This window comes from Oncorhynchus mykiss, chromosome 26 (genome assembly GCF_013265735.2).
Source record: "Oncorhynchus mykiss isolate Arlee chromosome 26, USDA_OmykA_1.1, whole genome shotgun sequence".
NCBI classification, from domain to species: Eukaryota; Metazoa; Chordata; class Actinopteri; order Salmoniformes; family Salmonidae; genus Oncorhynchus; species Oncorhynchus mykiss.
In genome coordinates, this window is record NC_048590.1 from 28,071,111 (window position 1) to 28,098,651 (window position 27,541).

Genomic DNA, 27,541 nt, shown 5'->3' on the forward strand with positions numbered 1-27,541 from the left:
CACACACATAACCTACGACTCAGAGGATGAGGGAAGGGAGAGAGACTGTAGCAGCCGTGGAAAGGAGTGTGTCGGTGAGGGAGAGGAGTGTGTAGGTGTTGGGGGATCCACGTTCTGTGTCCTTCTCTACTGCCTCAGATGGAGATACTGAGAGAGGAGAGAGAATACAGAGAGAGGAGGTTCTGCATGGTGTGAGCGGCCTTTTCTTTCAGAGAGTTCACATCAGTCCCTGGTCCCCGCCTGCCTTCCACCAGCTCCTCCTCTGGGGAGCATGGCTCAAAGCCTCTCAGTCAATCCCTGACCTGGGGTGGAGTCTGGAGCATCTGCTGACCCCCTACGGGCTTTCCCTGGCTGAGGAGCAGGGGTCTCTGTGGCTGGCGGCCGAGCCAATGAGACAGCTAGACTGGCTGTGGGCTGATGACCTCACTGATGATGTCAGTGTGTGTCTGAACCTTGACCTCCTGGAGTCACTGGTCTACTCCCTGCCTGACTGGCGCCTGCTCTGGTCACCTGACCCCCGCTTCCTCAACCCCTTTCTGCCCATTGCCAGAGCAACCGTTCCATCCATTCTCCCTTTTTCCACAGAGCTTTGTTTATGAAATCAGCTTCTGGGTGGGGCCAGACTGGCAGGAGGCAGAGTTTCATGCTCTAATGAGAGAGGCCAGTAGAGAGACGGTAGAGAATGTTACACTTATAGACACCTACACACCCAACACACACCTACATACACCCTGACATAACACACACCTACACACCCAACACACACACCTACACACACCACCCAACACACACACCTACACACCCAACACACACACCTACACACACCACCCAACACACACACCTACACACCCAACACACACACCTACACACACCCTGACATAACACACACCTACACACCCTACACACACACCTACACACACCCTGACATAACACACACCTACACACCTACACACACCCTGACATAACACACACCTACACACCTACACACACCCTGACATAACACACACTGACACACCACCCAACACACACACCTACACACACCCTGACATAACACACACCTACACACCCTACACACACACTGACACACCACCCAACACACACACCTACACACAGACCGACACACACCCTGACATAACACACACCAGCTACTGTTACAGACTCACCTTCTGCTCACACACACATGCCCTCTCACACACACACGCACACAAACTCCACACATACCTGCAAAGCCTGCTGTACACACGCATGCATCTCACCGTTAGGTAGTGTCTGTCTATGTGTGTGATAGAGATGAGTGCAGTGTTGAAATATGCTGTAGCAACACTTTCCAGACCCCGAAGCTTGTGGTTGGTGTCAGGATGGTGTTGTTGTCAGGTTGGTGTTGATGTCAGGATGGTGTTGTTGTCAGGATGGTGTTGTTGTCAGGATGGTGTTGATGTCAGGATGTTGTTGGTGTCAGAATGTTGTTGGTGTCAGGATGGTGTTGTTGTCAGGATGGTGTTGTTGTCAGGATGGTGTTGTCGTCAGGTTGTTGTTGATGTCAGGATGTTGTTGGTGTCAGGATGTTGTTGGTGTTAGGTTGGTGTTGATGTCAGGATGGTGTTGGTGTCAGGATGGTGTTGTTGTCAGGATGGTGTTGGTGTCAGGATGGTGTTGATATCAGAATGTTGTTGGTGTCAGGATGGTGTTGGTGTCAGGTTGGTGTTGATGTCAGGATGGTGTTGGTGTCAGGATGTTGCTGGTGTCAGGATGTTGTTGGTGTCAGGATGGTGTTGGTGTCAGGATGTTGTTGGTGTCAGGATGGTGTTGTTGTCAGGATGGTGTTGTTGTCAGGTTGATGTTAATGTCAGGATGGTGTTGTTGTCAGGATGGTGTTGGTGTCAGGATGGTGTTGTTGTCAGGATGGTGTTGTTGTCAGGTTGATGTTAATGTCAGGATGGTGTTGTTGTCAGGATGGTGTTGTCGTCAGGTTGGTGTTGATGTCAGGATGTTGTTGGTGTCAGGATGTTGTTGGTGTTAGGTTGGTGTTGATGTCAGGATGGTGTTGGTGTCAGGATGTTGTTGGTGTTTGGTTGGTGTTGATGTCAGGATGGTGTTGGTGTCAGGATGGTGTTGGTGTCAGGATGTTGTTGGTGTCAGGATGGTGTTGATGTCAGCGGCAGGTTGCCTAGTAGTTTGAGCGTTGGGCCAGTAACCAAAAAGGTTGTTGGATCGAATCACCGAGCTGATAAGGTAAACATTTGTCGTTCTGCTCCTGAACAAGATAGTTAACCCACTGTTCTCTGGTAGGCTGTCATTGTAAATAAGAATTTCATCTTAACTAACTTACCTAGTTAAATAAAGGTTGAAAAGGAGACTGGGATAGGACTTTAACTGCCTCATTGGCTTCAGAGGAGAAACTTTAAAGTGGCTCTTATTGGCTGTGCTTCACTGCAGATTAAGTATTTTTCAATAAAGCCACAGTCTCAGATTTCTAAGCTCCTGTCACTACACCCTTACCAAAGTTCCAGAGACTTTACCTCATCATATCAATCAATCAAGTGTATTTTATAAAGCCCTTTTTACATCAGCAGATGTCACAAAGTGCTTATACAGATACCAAAAACTGTCCCCTTGATCTGAAATAGACCCTAGAACCTTATTTCCTAGTGAGACCTTGTCATGGCATATATTGACCAAAGTGTGTTCCAACTAATATGGTCTTTGCATCAAACTAATATGGTCTTGCATCAAACAATGTAACATGCCTACAATTCCCTGCTTGTCTCTTCCCATGAGACTTTAAAAGTGATTGACCATGGACTCATGTTCCAGAAAGCTCTTATGCAAAATGTTATTCCTGGTTTTGTACAGTACAGTACAATGCCATGAATTTAACATGTATTACTCTAGGCTCCTGCCTGTGCCAACTACACGCTTTCCTGCTTGTTAAGTTCTGACATTCTACAGTATTTCCTAAGTACATGGAAGAGTGGGTTTTGTCTGTAAGGGACATGGGACACCATTGTGTGCACTTACGTTTGTAGGGCATGTGAGAGCGGGTCTTGTGGTAGAGCTTCTTGCCGGCGACACTGCGCACCCTCCTGACGTTATAGCCCAGTGTGTTGCATTTGTTCTTGCGGTAGTCCAGGCAGGTACCCTTCTCAAAGGCATTGTCATCACATCATCTGTAGGCCAGGATCTGCTTGTCTTTGTTCAGAAGGGAGTCGATGAACAGGTAGACTGAACGCTCATGGGCACATTTCACTGTCTGCTCAAAACCTAGGAGAGAAAGAGTGGAAATGTGAGTGGAATTTTAAAAGGGGGCAGGTAATAAGACTGTAACACATATGAATTGAACATTCAAACTTTGGACTCAAATGTTTCCTTTTGTGATCAGGTCACTGCATCATTCTAGCCCTGGTTAAACGAACTGGGACTGAGGCTATTCAGAAGTGTATCTGTTCCAGCCTTCAATCTTTTCCTCTCCTCAGAAGACAGACTACGCCTTAACAAGATCCTGATTATACTTTTTAGTTGGTCATTATTTGGGGATTGGTCATTATCCCGAAAGCAGATGATGTCCTGTCACTTCTCTGGGTAAAAAGGCCTGTCTACCTCTTTATGTCTGTGAGCTGACTGATCTGAGACCTGTCTTCGGGCCTGCTTCTCTTGAGGAGTTCTCATCATAGCCTGGAGGCAGAATGCAGAGTAGATGGACAGGGCTGAGGGAGACGTATTTGGCTAATTAACTCATGAGGATGACAGGTGCTTTAATGTGCTTCTGTCTTTCATGTAAGAAAAAAACGTTTTGATTGAATCCCCTGAAATCCCACCACCACTTATTTCGGACTATTGGGAATTCTATTCATATTCAGCACAGCAGCGTGAATATAAGATGAGGCACTGCTTTCACACAATACTGCTTTATTATTTTAGTTTGTGCCTCTCTTCAAGGTAAATGGTAATGGTTTACTTTGATCAAAAATAGCTCTTCCCCTTAATATACCCTACCAATATTTTTATATATGCCAAATGACTCTCCCTTCCCCACTCCACCACTGTGACAGACTCGCCATTGATTCCATGCAAGGCGATGTGTTCCATTAAGCTCTGGAAAGGGTGGCATCCTGGTTGGAAGTCACCCCCGTTGGGGTAGAAGTCAACATGTGCCACAGGCTGCTTGATTACCACACTCAGCCCCATGCGTTCTTGAGTGTAGGTCTGTCTGATGCTGCCTTGCCCTCAAACAGGGGACCTGCTGGATCCAGACCTGGACAAAGAAACACAAAGGATCTCAGGCTTTTCACCAGAGTGACATTAGACTTGGATACTTCTATACGAATTGTACTCTAATGCATTATTTAGCCAGGAAATGGTGTGACAAAATATTTACAGAGAGTAGAAAGTCTCACCGGTGATTCGTCCAATCTTTCCAGGTCCTCCCAGGTAGCTTCCAGCAAATCCAGAGATGTGAGCACCAAGACTGTATCCAATCAGATGAACTTTCTCTGCAGGAAACTAGTAAAACTCCTGACACACAAAGATCACTATTTTAGTGTTGATGTGAAAAGGAGGTGATGTGGCATTATTGTCTTTTGTAGGAGACATTATATCTCCTAAAGAACTTGTCTTCACATTTCTGTCACACAAACAGTACTTTGCAATGACAGTCCTTGTTGAACACGTTGAACACTTTCCTGACTCTCACCTGCAGCCACTGTAGCAGGAATGCTGTCTTTCCCAACTGCCCTAGTGTTCTTGGCTGCGTTAGGGTAGACTGGTCTTCAGAGCAGAAGCAAGAACGGGCACCCAGCTCTCTATCAGAGCGTTTATCTTGGAAAATTAGAAATGGGTTTTAGTCTCATTTGTAGGGTTGCAAAGGGAGGGTATCTTACTGGAATCCTTCTACGTTTACCAGTAAACTCACAGAATTTTGGTAACTTTCAAGGTTTTTGGGGGGAATTTTATCAGATGACATCTAGTGGCCTTTTTGGGTACTCCAGATTATCACAGGTGTACATAATTATTTATGTCCCTCTATGTGGCCTTATCACATGTCAAATATATCAAATAATCAAATAACATAGTTTTAAAATACAACCCTGTTAAACATTATCAAACATTTAAACCATCAACTTAGTGAATACCATTGGTGTTTCAGCATGAAATATAATTTTATTTATTTTTTTACACACTTTTATTTACTTAAATATGTCAATATGTATTTTGTCGCCAAACTGGTAGCAGTTGTGAAAAAATAAATAGTTGGAAGAGTTGCAGAGTTAATTGAAAAATAATGTCATTGCTGATTAGATGCTTTTTTCATATTTTTTATTTTTATTTTTTATCATTCTTGAAACTCATGGATAATATGGACACAAATATAAAACATGTATTCTATATATGAATACATTTATAAAAGTTATTAATGTGTAAATTACAAAAGTTACCATATATTACCTGTTCATTACCAAAATGATAGAAGATTCCGGTAACTTTGTAATTCACCTGTAGCTTTGCAACCCTACTCATTTGGCTCACGTGTTGTTGTAAGGGACCATAGCAAATCTATATAACTTCATTCCCCCCAACTTACTACAGTTTCCATCACATTTACCGGCCTGCATCTGAAGTGCAGAACAACAACTGAGTAAAATAAGGAGAACTGCCACCAAATTATATCTGGCCCTCCACTGTATATCATCTACCGTCCATTTGTGATGTTTTTTCATAGGAGCCAATGGCCATGTTGTGTACGTGTCATCACTAGTTGAGCCAGGAGGAGTGGAGAGAACAGGTCGTACCGACCATCCGTGGGTGATGATAATGAGTGGATGACTGCTGTTGAAACCACAGGAGGTCTGAGTATGAGGTCTGAAAGCCTCCACCGTGCACCAGTCCTCCATGTCTTTAGCACCATCAGAGTAGAGCTTGAAGACTGTGCTGGTAATGTGAGGCATCTTCATTCTCAGGACAGGGTTCGGGTCCATTACAAATGTTTCAAAAAAACAAACATGGTCAATGCAGAGTAATAACAGAGGAAAAAAGGTATAATGTTTTAGGATTTTATATTTGACATTAATGTGTTTTGAAGTACAACAGCAGATTATTGTGTATAGAGTGGTAGAACAAGCATTGTCATGCATGTGCATTTCATACATACCTGATTATTGAACAGCACAGGGTTCAAACTCATTGATTTAGGAATTGATTCCCCTGTCCACTCACCCACTGCATTGATTTTTTGTTCTGGTAAGTGTTAACTTGTGACTAGAATCTGTGTATTCCTTGTCTAGTTTGACCATAAGTGGACACTAGACTAACTCTCCCTCCACATTGTTGTCATTTCAGCCACAACAATGATAGTATTGTAGTAGATCCTTCACAACAGTAATCTATTTTACATCTAACTAGCACTGTTAGTATCTTTACTATCAGAATTGGTCATTTTACAGTCACCAATGATTGAAATATGCACTACCGTTCAAAAGTTTGGGGTCACTTACAAATGTCCTTGTTTTTTAAAGAAAAGCACATTAATTGTCCATTAAAAATAACATCAAATTGATCAGAAATACAGTGTAGACATTGTTAATGTTGTAAATTACTATTGGAGCTGGAAACGGCAGAATATCCATATTATTATGGAATATCTACATAGGCGTACAGAGGCCCATTATCAGCAACCATCACTTCTGTGTTCCAATGGCACGTTGTGTTAGCTAATTTGTGTTAGCGTTATGTTAGTTAAACAACAATCTCAACATCAACAGTGAAGACGCGACCCCCGGGATGCTGGCCTTCTAGGCAGAGTTGCAAAGAAAAAAACATATCTCAGACTGGCCAATAAAAAGGAAAGATTAAGATGGGCAAAAGAACACAGACACTGGACAGAGGAAATCTGCCTAGAAGGCCAGCATCCCAGAGTCGCCTCTTAGCTGTTGACGTTGAGACTGGTGTTTTGCTATTTAATGAAGCTGCCAGTTGAGGACTTGTGAGGCGTCTGTTTCTCAAACTAGACACTCTAATGTACTTGTCCTCTTGCTCAGTTGTGCACCGGCGCTTCCCACTCCTCTTTCTATTCTGGTTAGAGACAGTTTGCGCTGTTCTGTGAACGGAGTAGTACACAGCGTTGCATGAGATCTTCAGTTTCTTGGCAATTTCTCGCATGGAATAGCCTTCATTTCTAAGAACAAGAATAGACTGACGAGTTTCAGAATGAAGTTATTTGTTTCTGGCCATTTTGAGCCTGTAATCGAAACTACAAATGCTGATGCTCCAGGTACTCAACTAGTCTAAAGTTGACCAGTTTAAAAAAAAAAATCAGCACAAAAGTTTTCAGCTGTGCTAACAAAATTGCAAAGGGGTTTTCTAATGATCAATTAGCCTTTTAAAATGATTAACTTGGATTAGCTAACACAACGTGTCATTGGAACACAGGAGTGATGGTTGCTGATAATGGGCCTCTGTACGCCTATGTAGACATTCAATAAAAAATCTGCCGTTTTCAACTACAATAGTCATTTACAACATTAACAATGTCTACACTGTATTTCTGATCTATTTTATGTTATTTTAATGGACGGAAAATGTGCTTTTCTTTCAAAAACAAGTACATTTCTAAGTGACTCCAAACTTTAACATAATGTACACTAAATCAAAATGTATTGGTCACATACACATGTTTAGCAGATGTTATTGCAGGTGTAGAGAAATACTGGTACTTCTAGTTCTGACAGTGCAGCAATATCTAACAAGTAATATCTAACAATTTCACAACTCTAGATGACTAACAGGGGTACTGTATTGACGCCGCCGTGCGTCCATCTTGGCACTTCCCCACCACAGTAAAATAACATTTTGGAAGCTATATTCATATTTACATTCGTTTTTTGCCACATTCATTCTAATACAGACACCTTAATGCATACTTTGAAATTACATAATTTGACCTAAACAAAATAATCATAAATGAATTGTTTAGATTACTAATGTTACAATCCCCACTACAACAAAAATACTTAAATACATGTAATTTTGTCCTTGAAACATGTAATTAAAATACTGTAGAATTACATTAATTCCTATGGAGGACTGCTCATACTGGGGAGTGTCAATATGGCCAACCGGTGGCTTCAAAGCCTCTCAATGGCCAATACACAGCATCAGCAATCCAGGGTTTGTATAAAGTTGAAGTCGGTAGTTTACATACACCTTAGCCAAATACATTTAAACTCAGTTTTTTACAATTCCTGACATTTAATCAGAGTAAAAATTCCCTGTCATAGGTCAGTTAGGATCACCACTTTATTTAACGAATGTGAAATGTCAGAATAATAGTAGAGAGAATGATTTATTTCAGCTTTTATTTCTTTCATCACATTCCCAGTGGTTAGAAGTTTACATACACTCAATTAATATTTGGTAGCATTGCCTTGAAATTGTTTAACTTGGGTCAAACATTTCAGGTAGCTTTCCACAACTTCTCACAATAAATTGGGTGAATTTTGACCCATTGCTCCTGACAGAGCTGGTGTAACTGAGTCAGGATTGTAGGCCTTCTTGCTCGCACGCGCCTTTTCAGTTCTGTTCTGTTTCTATAGGATTGAGGTCAGGGCTTTGTGATGGCCACTCCAATACCTTGACTTTGCTGTCCTTAAGCCATTTTGCCACAACTTTGGGAGTTTGCTTGGGGTCATTGTTCATTTGGAAGACCCATTTGCGACCAAGCTTTAACTTCCTGACTGATGTTGCTTCAATATATCCACATCATTTTCCTATCCTCATGAGGCCATCTATTTTGTGAAGTGCACCAGTCCCTCCTGCAGCAAAGCACCCCCACAACATGATGCTGCCACCCACGTGATTCACGTTTGGGATGGTGTTCTTCGGCTTGCAAGCCTCCCCATTTTTCCTCCAAACATAACGATGGTCATTATGGCCAAACAGTTCTATTTTTGTTTCATCAGACCAGAGGACATTTCTCCAAAAAGTATGATCTTTGTCCCCATGTGCAGTTGCAAACCGTAGTCTGGCTTTTTTTATGGCGGTTTTGGAGCAGTGGCTTCTTCCTTGCTGAGCGGCCTTTCAGGTTATGTTGACATACGACTCGTTTTCCTGTGGATATAGATACTTTTGTACCTGTTTCCTCCAGCATCTTCACAAGGTCCTTTGCTGTTGTTCTGGGATTGATTTGCAATTTTTGCACCAAAGTACATTCATCTCTAGGAGACAGAACGCGTCTCCTTCCTGAGTGGTATGACGGTTGCGTGGTCCCATGGTGTTTATACACTGCTCAAAAAATAAAGGGAACACTTAAACAACACAATGTAACTCCAAGTCAATCACACTTATGTGAAATCAAACTGTCCACTTAGGAAGCAACACTGATGGACAATTAATTTCACATGCTGTTGTGCAAATGGAATAGACAACAGGTGGATATTATAGGCAATTAGCAAGACACCCCCAATAAAGGAGTGGTTCTGCAGGTGGGGACCACAGACCACTTCTCAGTTCCTATGCTTCCTGGCTGATGTTTTGGTCACTTTTGAATGCTGGCGGTGCTTTCACTCTAGTGGTAGCATGAAACGGAGTCTACAACTCTCAGGCTGCAAATAAATTCATAAAAAATCCTACAATGTGATTATCTGGATTTTTTTTCTTCTAATTTTGTCTGTTATAGTTGAAGTGTACCTATGATGAAAATTACAGGCCTCTCTCATCTTTTTAAGTGGGAGAACATGCACAATTGGTGGCTGACTAAATACTTTTTTGCCCCACTGTATATTGTACCGGTAACTGCCAAAATAAAGGAAACACCTGAGTTAATGAGGGATACAAAGTATATTGCTGAGCTGACATATGGAATTGTTCTAAGATGGTCATACTATGAATCATTTAGCTATTTGATTTTGAATTTTAGGAACCCTTTAGGTATATACTGTATATATATATTTTTTTACAAGTATTTCATAAAATATTATATTTGGCTTTTACTACTATAGCCCAGAGAAACACATTCAATAGCATATTCATAAACACATATTTAACCCCTTTTTGTGGATAGTCACAAAACTACCTTCATACTTCCCTTAATTTGTTTAAACCAGTTACCTTCAGACCAGTCCTGTGGCACTGGTGGGGGTCATAGAGCACAACTGGCATTCGTCTTACAGTGGATGTGCCAACTTTGTGTTTGTGACAATCTCCCCTTTCCACAGTGGGGTCACATTAGTTTGTAGCCAAAACGGTTTGGACACTACAAACAGAAGTTGACACATCGATGGTACCGAAAATTATGAAAATTACAGGCCTCTCTCATCTTTTTAGGCGGAAGAACTTGCACAATTGGTGGCTGACTAAATACTTTTTTGCCCCACTGTATGTGCATGCAAAGAGCAAACAACAAGCTGCACAAGAACTCACTACTGTAATGGTCCAGGTTACAAAGTGGCTCAGTGACTCGTGTTTGCATCTCAATGTGAAAAAAACTGTTTGCATGTTCTTCACAAAGAGGGCAACAGATGCTACTGAGCCAGATGTCTATGCGTCAGGGGAGAAGCTCCAGGTGGTATCTGTTTTTAAGTACCTTGGCATCATACTTGATTCCAACCTCTCTTTTAAAAAGCACGTGAAAAATGTAATTCAAATAACCAAATTCAACCTAGCTAATTTCCGATTTATACGAAATTGTTTGACGACAGAGGTAGCAAAACTGTACTTCAAATCTATGATACTCCCCCACTTAACATACTGCTTGACTAGTTGGGCCCAAGCTTGCTGTACAACATTAAGACCTTTTCAGTCTGTCTACAAACAGGCTCTCAAAGTGCTTTATAGGAAGCCCAATAGCCATCATCACTGTTACATCCTCAGAAAATCTTGTGCAATACACCAATGTGCAATACATGTCTTGTATTCAAGATCCTAAATGGCCTGGCTCCCCCTCCACTCAGTATTTTTGTTAAACAGAAAACCCAAACATATGGCAGCAGATCCACAAGGTCTGCCATGAGAGGTGACTGTATAGTTCCCTTAAGCAAAAGCACCTTTAGTTAATCCGTTTTCTCTGTGAGAGCTTCCCATGTCTGAAATACACTGCCATCAGACACACCTAACTGCACCACATATAACACTTTCACAAAATGCTTGAAGACATGGCTAAAGGTCAATCAGATTTGTGAACATGGTCCCTAGCTGTGTGTTGCCGACTTTCCATGTTGTCTGTTGTCTGTAGCTTGTGAGGTGTGGAAAACCCTTTGTCTTGCTGCTTTTTGTTCTATGTTGCTATGTCTGTATGCTACGTCTTGCTTGTCCTATGTTGCTCTGTCTGTCTGCTATGTCTTGTTTGTCCTATGTTGCTATTGTCTATATTGTAATTGTTTTTAATAACCTGCCCAGGGACTGCGGTTGAAAATTAGCCGGCTGGCTAAAACCAGCATTTTTATTGAAAAGTTGATTAATGTGCACTGTCCCTGTAAAAATAAAATAAACTCAAACTAAACTCAAACCTGTATTTGTGATTTAAAGGGAGATGTATAGGTAGGGACTGATGCTGCCAGTTGAAACTGAATTTAAAGAGTTATTTTCTCTGTGAGTACAGTATGTGAGCTGGCATGATCCACTGTGAGTGTCCTAGTGCTTTGTCTGTTATTCACACATACAGTGAGATTAACTCTGCAGAGGGGAGGCAACAAACCAGGCCTAAAGAGATAGATAGAGAGAGAGAGAGAAATCATGCCTTATCTATTCTTCATGACATTACATAAGCATTTCCGATTGCTGCCTTTTTAAAATGTTTTATTCACTCCAAACTGCGCTGGGTGACTAAGTGGTTGTAGTTAGTGATCGTGACCGGTTTTCTGGCCTGTTATTTTTAGGATTGCATACACGGGTAATATTGAATACCTTCCAGTTACTACCAATGCACTTATTCCAGTGCTAGTGGACCACAGTGGTTGGTGACAGTTTCTCATTGAATGTCTGTTACTTCCCTTAATCAGTAGACCATTAATCATGTGGATTGATTGATCAAGACAGTAAGTAAGAAAGAAATACACATGAAATATGTATTTTTGTCAAATCTACATTACAGTTGTATAAATTACAAAATGACCTTCACAAACAAGTCACTTTTATCAAATAGCATCTGAGAAAAATTGTGTGAGGAAAAGTGCCTTTTATCTTTTCTTAAGCCAAGTGAAGCAACAAAAAAACAACAGCCATAAAACATTGTACTCCTCCAATGGTTGAATCTCGGGAGAATCAAGCTAGCATCATGTAGTCATCCAAAGGTTGAATCTCAGGAGAATGAAGCTAGAATCATGTAGTCATCCAAAGGTTGAATCTCAGGAGAATCATGCTAGCATCATGTAGTTATCCAAAGGTTGAATCTCAGGAGAATCAAGCTAGCATCATGTAGTCATCCAAAGGTTGAATCTCAGGAGAATCAAGCTAGCATCATGTAGTCATCCAAAGGTTGAATCTCAGGAGAATCAAGCTAGCATCATGTAGTCATCCAAAGGTTGAATCTCAGGAGAATCAAGCTAGCATCATGTAGTCATCCAAAGTACATGTAGCAATTGTTTTAAACAAAAAATGAACTACAATAAGAAACTACAGCAACTAAACCACTAAGTAATATAGAAAATAATTTCTAAAGAGCTTTATTATTCCTTACGAATTATATCTGGTTCAGTAGTAAGCCACATACAGGTTATAAAATGCTATGTGTTCCATTGGTGAGGGCTCTTTTGGGAATAGGGAACTAGTGTTCCTCTGCCCACCCATGTTCCTCTGCCCACCCATGTTCCTCTGCACACCCATGTTCCTCTGCACACCCATGTTCCTCTGCCCACCCATGTTCCTCTGCACACCCATGCTCCTCTGTCCACCCATGTTCCTCTGTCCACCCATGTTCCTCTGTCCACCCATGTTCCTCTGCCCATCCATGTTGCTCTGCCCACCCATGGCTAAATAACATCATTTGGTTCATTTGAGTGTTTTTGTCTGAGTTGAAGGGCTCTATTCTTGGAAGTTGCACTGATGTTATCTGTTATTGTCCAGTTCACTATAGGTCATAGTGTAGGAGTTCCTCAGTGGTTAAATCCTAGTCACATCATTGGAGGAATAACGTATTGATTACGATAAACAAACAATTTTTATACATTCCCATATGGCTATTGGCCAGTGGGGTAAACTATCTCTCATTGGACTCTTCATACAGTATTTTGTTTATTAAAACATGTCCAATGGTACTGTAGATACTAGGCTTCCCTACTCATGCTTCTATGAAAATGTGTGCACACGACAGCAGGAACGTTATATACGAGGAAATAAAAGTCAGATAAAAATAATTTAGAAGTGATGCCGTGTCACGATACACAGTTCTGTGCTCCACGAGAGAGAGAGTACAAACAAGAAATGCAATGTAAATTCTTAAAAATCACTGTACTCAGGAACTATCCTCAGAGTAGAATGGATAGTCTGAACACCTGATGATGATGTCATGGGCTAGTAAACATGCCTGAGATCTCAGCTTGTGATTGTGAATTTAACATTACATACTGTTTGTGTTTTTTATGTGTTGGCTCAACTGGCATTCTTTCAGCGGACCTGTCCATGAGAGTGCAGAGACTGAGACCTGACCTCAGGTCCCTTAGACAGAGGAAATTACTCTAGTGCAAGCGGAGAAGGTTGTGTCAAGTGTGGCCTCATTGAGGTGAATGTTTAGCCTGTTGAGGGTTAAAGGGGTAGGAAGCTGCCAAGCCTCAGTACCATTGGTGCTCATGGCCTCTTTGTCTAACTCAGGGTGACCATCTCGTATTTGTCCTTGATGTTGTTCTCCCTCTGTTTCTCAGGCTCGGCATGGTGCAGCTCGATGAACAGGAAGTAAACGGCGGCTCCCACCACTCCTCCCACCATGGGCCCCACTACTGGGATCCACCACCAGCAGCCTCCAGCACTGCACAGACCAGATGAGATATACATGCAGGGGTTTAGGAGTTTACATTTGACTTTGTAGTGAGTAAGTTAAAATAAAACATTTAATACCAAATACACTGAGTGTACAAAACATTAGGAACACCTGCTTTATCCATGACATAGATTGACCAAGTGAATCCAAGTGAAAGCTATGATCCCTTATAATGTCACTTGTTAAATCCACTTCAATCAGTATAGATGAAGGGGAAGAGATCGGTTAAAGAAGGATTTTTAAGCCTTGAGAGAACATGGTTTGTGTATGTGTGCCATTCAGAGGGTGAATGGGCAAGACAAAAGATTTAAGTGTCTTTGAACGGGGTATGGTAGTAGGTGCCAGGCGCACCAGTTTGAGTGTGTCAAGAACTGCAACGCTGCTGGGTTTTTCATGCTCAAAAGTTTCCTGTGTGAATCAAGAATGGTCCACCACTTAAAGGACATCCAACCAAGTTGACACAACTGTGGGAAGCATTGTCGTCAACATGGGCAAGCATCCCTGTGGAACGCTTTCGACACCTTGTAGAGTCCATGCCCCAATGAATTGAGGCTGTTCTGAGAGCCAAAGGGGGTGCAACTCAGTAACGTTTTGCACACTATCTACAGGGTAAATAGTGGTCACCCGTGTTAAAGGGACAGTGCAGTCAAAAACATGATTTACCTGTTTATTTTATGATATCTCCACACTATGAGGTGTAAAAAACACTCTGAAATTGTGAAAAATATTATAATGCCCTTTAAGAGTAAGAGATTATTGAAAAAATGCTTGGAGTTTCAGCCTGTTCAGGTGGGATGCAGTTTTTGGCCAACAGCATTAAATCATAATCTGATCTAACTATTCAGACCAATGACCAGTTGTCTTGTTCCTAATTTGAAGGAGTAAGCAGGGATGATCCTATCCACCAATCAGGGATGTGTATGAAAATATATTTAAATTTGTATCAACACGCCCACACAATGAGACATCCTAATCGATAGCAAAAGGAGGCTCAGGGTAATAAATGATAAAAATATATTTGTCGTTATTTTCATGTGATACAGTGATGATTTAAAAATACATTGAAAAAGACACTGCATGGGGCTTTAAAGCGGCCCAGGAACATGCCATGGTCTGGGGTACGCTACTGTACATTACACAGGAGGTTGGTGGCACCTTAATTGGGGAGGATGGGCTTGTGGTAATGGCTGGAGCGGAATCAGTGGAATGGTATCAAATACATCAAACACACGAACCATTCCATTTGCTCCGTTCCAGCCATTATTATGAGCCGTCCTCCCCTCAGCAGCCTCCACTGGTACATTGGGAGCAGATTCCACTACTACCTTTTGTTAATTTACACAGTAAGACTCCCTGGATAGGCTCTCTCTAATCTCCACCTCTCACTACTCCTCTACACTCTCTCACATCTTCGGGATCATTGTTCCTTCCACGGGACGCTTGAGCTAATGTAGGCTAATGCGATTAGCATGAGGTTGTAAGTAACAGGAAAATTTCCCAGGACATAGACATATCTGATATTGGCAGAAAGCTTAAATTCTTGTTAATCTTTGTTAGTCAAATTTACAGTAGCTATTACAGTGAAATAATACCATGCTATTGTTTGAGGAGTGTGTACAATTTTGAACATGAAACGTTATTGATAAACAAATTAGGCACATTTGGGCAGTCTTGATTCAACATTTTTAACAGAAATACAATGGTTCATCAGATCAGTCTAAACGGTGCACATAAACTGCTGCCATCTAATGGCCAAAATCTAAATTGCACCTGGGCCGGAATAACACATTATGGCCTTTCTCTTGCATTTCAAAGATGATGATACAAAAAAAAAATACAAAAGAACGGTTGGCTTTTCTTTGTATTATCTTTTACAAGATCTATTGTGTTATAATATCCTATATTCCTTTCACTTTTCCACAAACTATATCCTTGCATCAGGGCCTGAGCTACAGGTAGATTTGGGTATGTCATTTTAGGTGAAAATGTAAAAAAAGGGGCGGATCCTTAAGAGGTTTCGATCTGCCTGCTAAGCTATTGATCCAACTATACATAAAGTTGATCTGTTCCCACTCCCCACCAATCTGTTTCTATTAATGCCTAATTCTAATTGTGCTTTACAGATTTGCCAGTTATCTTAATAGCAGGTAATAGTAAAAGCCTAACAATTTCCAATGACCCCCAGATCACCCCTCAAATTCTCACTTAAACAGCTCTTTGCTACTGTAGCCTACGTAGTACATGTCCTGATTCTGTCCTGAACTGAGCGCTTGATCACCTCAGGGCAACTCCTTGATAGAGATTAGCCTCCCTCTGCTAGTACTGACTATTTGGATCCTGTGGGTGAAAGGGACTGAATGACCAGCACTGACGTGACAAGGCCCAGGTAGGAAAACTGACAGTGTCTGAACAGGCTGTGTTTAGCTGCTAAACTACCAGGGGGTGGATGCAGACTACATGGCTGGTGGATTAGGGTGTGTAATCCATGGGCAGAGCCAGGGTGACTAACCATATCCCATGATCAGGCCTGATGACGGACAGACACACGGGGTCACACGATGACGTCTCGTAGACATGGCACCCTCTCAGCTCTTCCTACTGATGTCAAAGGAAAGTGCCACTGTACCTGGTCCTATTGCATTCAGTTTCCTTACAGAGATTCAGTGGATGTAATGTATGGTGGATGGAATGTATGCTATATATCCTACTATCACCCTTATACATCTCTATCTTAACATCGTGATTACAGCTGTGTGTGCTGCTAAAACAGCTGAGATTTAAGGGATGTACTTACACCTATATTTCAAATGGGCAGATTACGTCAAATTTGACAGTGTGATGTAAATCTCAGGGCCGCAGGTTTATGTGCGCATTAGCGAGAACTAATCTTAAATGTATACGTGTATGGATAATTTCATATAGACATAGGATCTTAATTTGAGTCAGCTTGCTACAGCAGGAAAGGAATCCTGCAGCAACAGGAAATTATAATTCATGGACATTTTTGTAGGGGTTCATACATTTTTCGTAAGGGAAAATCAAGTCTTTAATCTCAAAGTGGAAATTACAAACTTTAGAAACCTTTTAAAACTTCAAATACACTACAAGTTTTTAATGTCCTGCATTGCAGGAGAGTTCTCCTATAACAGGGTGATCAAATTAAGATCCTACATCTGTATGCAGAACATCTGGTAAGATGTAGTGTGAACACGGTATAAAGTAGAGGGTCAAATACTGTACGTTAACGTTTCCCACCCCAGTAGGGGACCCCCAGCCATTGCACACAATTGTTCTATTCCAGCTCCAGCACTTCTGATTCAGCTTGAGATTTAACCGACCAGCCCATTCCCGATGAATCAGGTGTACTGTGCTAGTGCTGGAATAGAACAAATATGTGCAATGGCGGGGCTCCCCAAAGTGCAGGTTGGGAAACTGTTGACTTTGGCCATTAGAACAGACAGCGCCCTCTTCTGAAGAGAAGTCTATAGTGCACTGGCAGAGAGGTTCCTCATATCCTTCACATTTATCTTATGTAACTCTTCTTTAGCCCAGCTCTCATTGTTGAATAACTGCTTGTGAATTGCTTCACCCAGCTTTCTCTAGGGACTATGGAAGTTTGCATGGCAAAGTACAGACATTGCAGCCGATGACCGCTTCGCTTATCTAGTGTAAATAAACACCCAAAGACCAGGGACAGCTTTGAGGAGTGATGGCAGAGAGAGGGAGTCTGCCTCTGACAGTAGGACACACAATGGTGCCATTTTTCTGTTATATGAAGCATGGAATATTTATGTGCGGAGAAATAATCTTACTCTGCCCGCTCACGTCTCCAAGCCTTTTTGAAAATGCAGGAGATACAAGAGGTTGCTGGAAATATTGATAGAGATTGTCAGAAGAGCAGATATAGCGATAGAGCCGCATACTCCTGCTCTTCCTGAAGGAGAGAAGGAGGCCAGGCCACTGGCATTCACTCCCATGTTTCTCACACTGTGTGCCTAAATCCCAGCCACTGCCGGGGAGGATGACTGAAAAGCAGCATAATGTGCCTGCAGCTCCGCTTGGCACGCTCAGATCAGAGAGGGGCTTCCCTGTCACACACACACACATACTCTGTTTTTGTGTCTTCGTGAATCTTTCAATGTTCTACTGTAAAGTGATTTTTTTAGGAGACGAAAGCTCATTTTCAATTTCAAAGGGTTTCAGGGCAAAAGGCATCTAACAATGTTTGTGAAATGCTACTGTACTTATGGAGGCCATCCAGCTCTCATTTGTGGGACTTGTCTTCTCTCTAGTATAAGCATTGTTGGAAATTACCGGAACACCTCCATGCCCCAACCGGCCACAGCAGTGAAGAGCCTTGGGCCCAGGTCTCTAGCAGGGTTGATGGGATAGCCACAGTTGAGTCCCATGGACACTCCGATGGCCATGATGATCAGGCCAATGCACAGTGGCTCCATCCCTTTAGGAGCTCCAATGTTCTTCCCATCAATAATGGCCAGAATGCACAGGATCAAGGCAGCTGTTCCTATTACCTGGAGACAAGGCATCAGCCATGAGTTTGCGATAGCAATGATCAAAACAGAAAATTGACAGACATACAGATGTAGGATCTTAATTTGAACCAATTTGCTACAGCAGGAAAATAATCCTGCAGCATCAGGAAATATGAATTATTGTGTAGATTACAATTAAAGGGATAGTTTGCTCAAATTACAAAATTACATATTGGTTTACTCAACCTGTAAGTAGTCTATGGACAAGGTATGACAGCAGTCCATGCTTTGGTTTAGATTCCCTGGCAGTGTCTGTCATTGTTTACAAGTGCTAACAGCCTAATTAAAAATTGAATACACTGCAATACACTTTCCTGCTGTGCAGAAAAATTTGCAGCCGCAAAAGAGTGATCAAATTAAGATCCTACATCTGTATTCAGTATATTCATCACCGCTACAAAATTAACCATCTGTAGCTACTGCTCATGCTGTCACTGTGATGCCTCCACCAATATAGAAAAGACAGCCTCTCATAATAGCATAACAGTGGTATTCTGTGTAGATTTTTATGTAATGGTAGATGATAATAGGAGTTGGATACCAGACAGTGACAGAGGGAGAATGGCTTGTTGTTATGGTCTGGGTTTTATAATGACTGTCTGTGGCCAGCAGGACTAATTTGCTGTGATGACCTGTGGCCGTCTATTCTTTTGCCTAAGCCTATAATGGGGCTTCCCCTTTCCCCTGGATGAAGGATAGATGAGGCAGCTTTAAAGTCTTTTGAACAGTATCCATATGGTTAGATATTAGGAGCAAATGTTATCTAGGGATAAAAATAGTCAACAACTCAACAATTGCATTAATTACTGTTCCTAGAGGGGAAAACGACTGCTTGAATGTTTGCTTCTATTAGCCAGTTAATGATTGTTTTCTGATTATATTTTGACCCCCTACCCACACACACACCTAACCACATAACCACATAACCACACACACACACACACACACACACACACACACACACACACACACACACACACACGCGCACACACACGCGCACACACACACACACACACACACACACACCACACACACACACACACACACACACACACGCACACACACACAGACACAAACCAAACCACATAACCACACACACACACACATATACACACACACACACACACACACACACACACACACACACACACACACACACACACACACACACACACCAGTGTTGGGCTGAATTCGAATTGAAGGCAGTCAATTTAGGAAGTAAACTACAATTAGATCATTGAAAAAAATTGCATGTATTTTCAAAGACTTCTCAATAAACTGAAAAGTAAAGCTACTTAAATCAAAAGTTTTTAAAAATCCTTAATTTACTGTAAATTTCACTGCCTTCAATTCGAAACCAAACCTGTATGTGCACACTCAGCTCTTGGGTATTCAACACAGATGGTTGTTTTTGCTCAGCCAGTATTGCTCACAATATGTATGAGAGCAACAGCTGTTCCGGACGACTATGTGATCATGCTCTCCGTTGCCCGATTTGAGTAAGAACTTTAAAACAGGTTAACATTCACAAGGATTACCAGGATGCCTACTCAGAGCATGAGCTGACCAGCTGGCAAGTGTCTTCACTGACATATTCAACCTCTCCCTGACACAGTCTGTAATACCTACATGTTTCAAGCAGCCCACCATAGTCCCTGTGTCCAAGAACGCCAAGGTAACCTGTAAATGACTATCACCCCATACCCCGTATCACATCTGTAGCCATGAAATGCTTTGAAATGCTGGTCATGGTTCAAATCAACATCATCCCAGACACCCTGGACTCACTCCAATTCGCATCCCGCCCCAACAGATCCACAGATGATGCAATCTCTATTGCATCCACACTGCCCTCTCCTACCTGGACAAGAGGAACATCTATGTGAGAATGCTGTTCAATGACTCAGCTCAGCGTTCAACACCATAGTGCCCTCTAGCTCATCACTAAGCTAAGGACCCTGGGACTGAACACCTCCCTCTGAAACTGGATCCTGGACTTCCTGACGGCCAAACCTAGGTGGTGAGGGTAGGCAACAACACATCCGCCATGCTGACCCTCAACACGGGGGTCAGAGACCTGTCAGGACCAGGACAACAAACTCTCCTTCAACGTCAGCAAGACTAAGGAGCAGATCATGGACTACAGGAAACAGAGGGCCGAGCAGGCTCCCATTCACTTTGGCGGGGCTGTAGTGGAGGGGGTCGAGACTTTCAAGTTCATCAGTGTCCATATCACTAAGGATCTATCATGGTCCACACACACCAACACAGTCTTGAAGAGGGCACGACAACTCCTCTTCCCCTTCAGGAGGCTGAAAAGATTTGGCATGGGCCCTCAGATCCCCCAAAAGTTATACTGTTGCACCACTGAGAGCATCTTGACTGGCTGCATCACCGCTTGGTATGGCAACTGCTTGGCATCAAACCACAAGGCGGTACAGAGGGTAGTGCGTACGGCCCAGTTCATCACTGGGGCTAAGCTTCCTGACATCCAGGACTTCTACTCCAGGCGGTGTCAGAAGAAGGCCCTGAAAAATGTCAAAGATTCCAGACACCCAAGTCATAGACTGTTCTCTCTACTACTGCATGGCAAGCGGTACTGATGCACCAAGTCTGGAACCAACAGGACCCTGAACAGTTTCTACCCCCAAGCCACTAGACTGCTAAATAGTAAGTTAAACAGTTTACTAATTAGCTACCCGGACGATCTGCATTGACCTTTTTTGCACTAACCTTCTTTACTCATGACATCTGCTGCTGCTACTGTTTATTATATATCTTGTTGTTTAGTCACTTTATTCCTAGCTATATGTACATATCTACCTCAATTACCTCATACCTATCGACTCGGTACTGGTACCCCGTGTACATAGCCAAGTTATCGTTACTCATTGTGTATTTATTATTACTTCTATTATGTGTTATTACTTTTCTATTATTTCTCTATTTTCTCTCTCTCTGCGTTGTTGGGAAGGGCCCGTAAGTAAGCATTTCACTCTTCGTCTACACCTGTTGGTTACGAACCATGTGACAGCTAGCATTTGATTTGATTTGACACATACTGTTCATCATGTCCGCTTAGTTACTTACACTTCACATGACTGATCTAAATGCATTTAGGGGACCGAGGGGCGCAGTGCTCTAAGGCACTGTATCGCAGTGCTAGAGGCGTAACTACAGACCCGGTTTCAATCTTGGGCAGTATCACAACCGGCCATGATCAGGAGTCCCATAGGGCGGTGCACAATTGGCCCAGCGTCGTCCATGTTAGGGTTAGTTTGGCCGTGATAGGCCGTCATTGTAAATAAAAATGTGTTCTTAACTGATTTGCCTGGTTAAATACATTAATGCTCACGTGCACATTCACTTATATACATACTATTACACATGTACTGACATGCTCTAGCTCAGGGACGTCAAACATAAATCAGGGTGTGTGCCTGTGCGGCTCATATCATTCAGTAACAAAGAGTATTAGGATATGGTTAGATAACCATTGATGGTGCATCTCTCACCTGGTCTACGAATCCTCCAAGGACTGAGATGTGCTTGGCAGGGTAGGAAGCCCATATATTAGCTGTGGCATTGACGCCAGTAACTTGCATAACTCCTCCTGTGTGTTCCATTAAGGCATCTATGGAAAAGAGAATAGTAGAATTAGCCATTGAGTTTTCCCAATAATGTTAGTGTTAGTAATAACCTATAATGTTCCCACTCCAATAATGATCAATACCTTTCCATTCAAATATCACACTGGCTAAATGCTATGAATATGGGTTCCATTTAGAATCTCTGCATTAATGTGTATGATCATAATGATGATGATTATGATCATGGTGATGGACATGATGACAGTAACATCTACCATAATACAACCCATAGACAGCACAAGATCCAGCAAAGGCACCCAGGAACTGTGCTGCCACGTAGACAGGGAACTTCTTTATTGGCAGCTTGCCCAGGACCACCATGGCCAGGGAGACTGCTGGGTTCACATGGGCCCCTGGAACAAAGGTCAAAACTGGAATTCAAAACAAGGTTCAAGCTTTTGTAGGAAGTCTGAGATACAAATGAATGTAACCACTATCCTTATCTAGTGGATTCAGTCATAGACACAATTACGGCACAACACTAGGCGGGGCCCAAGGCGGGGACTGAGGCTCTGGGTGACCTCAGCGGGGCAACACTGCTGGGGGTTTCAGAGCGCCCCAAACACTAATCCCCAGCCCTGTTCCCTTACTGTGGCCACAACAGCCGGCTGAAACATCCGATCGGAATTGGGTCTGACATAATCTGCCTGAATCTGCTTAAGGCTCGCGCAAACTGCATGTCGTTGGAAGGACCCGGCCATGACACACCTCCGCTAACAAGGGTTCTGGTTTACTCTGCCTGTAAATTAGCATCGCCAACATAGGAGTGAAAAGGAGTGGGGGGAAACAGAAGTGTGTTGTGTTCCACTTGGAGAGGCTAGCCTGGCTGGGAAGGCTGGAGACCCATGCCCCAGTAAAGCTCATTAGTCCAATACCTGTGATCATCATCAGAGATGTCACCTAACAGCGTGAAGGCTTCTCATCCACACATGGGCCCCAGGGTTGAATGGCCCAATCATGCAGTAAAGGTTCCTATACTGTAGCCTACTACACACTCCATTCTTCCTGAATTCATTTTCGCTCAAGGAAGCTCCTCAATTAATGATTCATCCACATTCATTCAAACATGGCATAAATGTTGGCTTCCCAACACTCTGGTCTGATGTGCTGTAGCTGTAAACCAGGCATTGAGGATGAGGGGTGGTCATGAGTTGAGCTTTAGAGATACAGTACAAAGACTAAGCTCACACTCTGCCAACACTGGATTTTCTAAGATGAAAGCACATTGAGTATGGCTCATATAACACTCATATTAGCTCATATGCTACAGTGTTCATATTATCCCGGGGGTGGGCATTAAAAGCTCTAATCACATCGTTGCTCTTTTATGTCCCAATTGTGATGGAAATTACCACGGCAATTTCAAATTACAACTCATCATCCCCCATTACGTAAAGCCTCGCTGAGACATAATGAAACCCTTGATTGCTGATTAAAAAGCGCTCTCCACCTTGCTCAGCAAGCTCATCTAAGGCAGCGTGACTTTTAAAAAGTAATTCCCCCTAATGTTATCCCTCTGTGCCATTATTGCTGCCGAAGCGAGAAGGAGAGGGCTATCCTTGCTTTAATCTCTATGGAATGTACCCAATAAAGTTCCCCTGGACATGAGGACACACAACTCCAGCCTTGTAAATCTAGCCGGCACACTTCATCCTCTGACATCAAGAAGCAGCCAGGCATTAGGAATGGGTAATCGAGCTATTACATATTTCTTCCATTTCCTCTGTGCCTCTCTCCCGGTTAGGGTAATACTAAATGGTACCCACGTTGAGTCCAGACTGCTATGGAATACTAAGATGATGTTCTCTGCATCATTTCGCCATGTTGCTGAGTCTCTAGTGATGACCTAGATCTCCACAGTCCATTTCTGTTACTGTATGTGGACTTTTCCCCAGGACACAAGTCAGAGAGTGTTAGTGATCCATGGCTGTACACTTTACTTTCTCTCCTGTGATCTACCTGACAATAGGGATGGACATCTTCTCCCCCTTTCTCAAACAATGAACACGTGAACATGTGGATGTGAGGACATCCATGGAGCCATAACACACAGTTACCCAGACATGTGGGAAGTACATGTTGTCCTTTAAGAGTTTAGTACCTGAGAGCAAAGAGAGCCAGACATCCATGGTCAAAGTTCATGGCAAAGTAAAGCCTTTTCATCAAAGACAAACAACCATTGGTGACCTTTGAGTCCTGCTCACATATTTTAACCCAAAAGGCTTTTTTAATATTAAGATCCTTTAATTTGTCAATTGCACAAAATTTGACTTCTGCTTTTAACCCCTCTGAGACACACATGAGCAGGTTTTTGGAGAGGTGCAGGGGGCTGCCACACTGGGCACCCTGTGAGCTGTTGTTGTGGGGGGTTAAGTGCCTTGCTCAAGGGCAACAGTACACTCTTAGAAGAAAAGGTGCTATCTAGAACCTTAAAGGGTTCTTCGGCTGTCCCCATAGGAGTATGCTTTAAATAACTATTTCTTTGTACAGAAAGTTCTACATGGAACCCAAAAGGGTTCTACCTGGAAACAAAATGGGTTTGCCTATTGGGACAGCTGAAGAAACCTTTTGGAACCTTTTTTTTATATGAGTGTAGGCAATGGAATTTAGGATTTGATACCACCAACCCTCCTGATGCTGGCTTGCCTCTCTAACCGCTAGGATACGTGCCACCACTTTTGTAATTGGACAAGTTGTTTGTGGATAGAGGTGACTGAGTGCAAAGTATCATTCTTTCTCTCAGTGTTCATCTTGTGTTTTTTATAGTAATGACACTATACTACATCTGTCAGTATCTCAGTCTCTCCTTTTATAGTTTCATGTTACAAACAAAAGAGGATATAATGACATAAAAAGGTGTGATTTATAAAATGAGGTGCTGACCAACTGAAAAGTCTCAACACTAAACACACATGTTGTGTTGCATTTTCAATCATACTGCAAAATCAACTATTTGGGATGTTAGAACAATGTATGTTGGCTATGTGCCGAGTGGACTTTAGAAATGAATGTTGAGAATGCAAAGTTATGTAAAGGAGGCATGGTATTCACCTGAAACTCCCCCAGCCACGTAGACGGCCATCATCACCCCCAGAGTGAAGCCGATGTGGATGGTCAGGGGTTCTCCCAGAGCTCCCTTACTCAGCACCGTCTGGGCCACCGAGCCACATCCAAATAGCTGAGACGGAGACAGAGACAAAAAAACACAAGCAAAAACATGTTGTTTTTTAATTTCCAATTATGCACAAAAGACTAGTCCTCTTGTTCTACAGCCTTCATTTCTAATTAGATGGCCTTTTAGATCAGTGTGTTCCTCCTGAACTCTGTAAGAAGAATGCCATAGAAGATGTCCCATTTGAAGCATGGGAAATTATCATTCATCCTTTCATTGATTAATTAGAAGGACAAGTAAATCAAAACAAAAGTGTTGAAAGAAGGATGCCGTCCAAAAATAGCTGTTTCTGTTGTGAGGAGTGGATTAGTTCATTGATGCTGTGCCGCTGACCTAGATGACCACTGACTCACTGAGCCCACTGAGACTGAGCTTCAGTAAGCCCAGCCACTGAGCTGTGCCACTCAGACAGACAGGACAGGACGGGGAGGTGAACCTAGAGGGGACAGGTGGAAGGCAAAGGACAGGTCAGATTATTAAGGACCCCTGTAGATTTCACCTCAGTAAACAGTGTTTCCCTCCAAACTTGGTGATGATGGGGAAATGTGTGTGTTTTTACCACAGTAATAATGCAGAGAGAGAGAGAGAGAGTGTGTATGTCTGTTAAGGGGGAAAAGGAACAGTGAATTGGACCAGGTGGTCTATCTTATGCTAATGGCTTCTCTGTCTTCAGTGTAATATAGATCTATTCTCATTCTATTTCAAATCACTGTATTAATTTACAAGTTGATTGTAATTGATAGGGGGATATGCTTTAAAAGTGTATTAACTATTGATGCTGTCATATGATGATTTTCAGCCTACAAGCAACATATAAGGTAGCCTGGTTAATCAAATAATGAAGCTTTGCGGAAATATAAAGGTGTACAGTATGCTACATAAATTGGGTCTATTCACAGATTAGATACATTCTAAAGAAACGTGAATGTCAAATCACTGTGATGATCATACATCATATGGAATGGTGCATGGTGCATGGTGCATAGTGCATGGTGCATGGTGCATTACAGTAAAGGTTTATTGTGTTTGATCATGTTTTTCTTTATGTCTGAAAATACCAAGCATCCCATTAATTCTCCCCCTCCTATCCTCCACCTGTCAAACTTGCCATTACAACATTCTCTAGATGTGTTAATTATCTCCCAAGGAGTTTCTCAGACCAGAATTATGGATGAGCACATCAAAGAGAAGCCACATTATCAGGATATATTAGTCAGCACCTAAACATATCAAAACATGATATCCCTGTTGACAGATCAAGTCCCCTGAGAACAATTTGACACCTTATTACCATATTGTTGCAGCTTTAAAGCAGGCTATTAAATGACAGTCGGGTGATGAGGGAAAGTGTCAATGTACTTACTATTAATACGAATATCCCCAGAAATTCTGCCAGGAACTCTTTGATGATGTCCTTCCTCAGGGCACATTGCTCCTTCATTTTTCTTTTCCTCTCATGGTCCATATTTCCCGCGGACATCTGATGTCTCACTCTTGTCAGGACAGACAGTTGACGAGTAGTGTGAGCGTGAACATGAGCGTCTCTCCGGTAGTTCAGGATATAACCCCTCCTTCCCTTAGTATCCTACTACGCGTGTTGACCTGTTAATCTTTTTCTTCCATGAAACTGTCTCCCATCCCCACCGCTACCGCCAGGGATGCACTATTTGGATCTAGGTGCTTTATTGGTCAATAAGTGTTTGATTGGTCAATAATGACTCCAATGGTCAGCAACTGACTGAACGTGGGCAGTGCGCATTTATACGCGCGAATGTAGACAGTGTGCATTTACTCACTACTTGTCTATTTTCTATCAACAAAGTCATTCTTTTAAGTTTTAATTAAATGGTTGATGATAATTAAATATTTAAAATGTGGAAAATATCCCACTGGGCACAAACTGGTTGAATCAACGTTTTAACGCAAATTTTCAAGTATTGTGGTGTGGAATCTATGTGGAAAATACATTGGATTTGAAAAAAGTAATCAATGTAAACTGTTGTTTTAAGGATGGAATTTCAACCACAGGATTTTGCCATCATTGTAACGAAGTTTCAACATATACAAACATGGTATTATATATGTTGAATTTGTACCTTTGAAACAAAGTCAGATCTTCAAAGTTATAGCCACTATTATTTAAAAAACTATAGGCCGAGCAGCACTTCCTACTGGAGAGTTGATCTATCTACAGCTAGTCATTTGG

At 42.2% G+C, this 27,541-nt stretch overlaps 1 protein-coding gene and 1 pseudogene across 1 annotated transcript; both read right to left on the bottom strand.

Annotated features, from left to right (window-relative positions):
• Nucleotides 1-19: 19 nt before the first annotated feature.
• On the bottom strand, nucleotides 20-5,972 carry LOC110506099 (annotated as a pseudogene).
• Nucleotides 5,973-12,634: 6,662 nt separating this feature from the next.
• LOC110506537 (aquaporin-9) lies at nucleotides 12,635-26,920 on the bottom strand. The gene is made up of 6 exons (XM_021586222.2): nucleotides 26,699-26,920; nucleotides 25,215-25,341; nucleotides 22,379-22,516; nucleotides 22,029-22,147; nucleotides 18,275-18,492; nucleotides 12,635-13,948 (listed from the first exon to the last, which is right to left on the bottom strand). Exons 1-6 carry the CDS (start codon nucleotides 26,813-26,815, stop codon nucleotides 13,786-13,788), a joined length of 882 nt encoding a protein of 293 aa, XP_021441897.2. The 5' UTR covers nucleotides 26,816-26,920; the 3' UTR covers nucleotides 12,635-13,785.
• Between the last annotated feature and the right edge of the window lie 621 nt (nucleotides 26,921-27,541).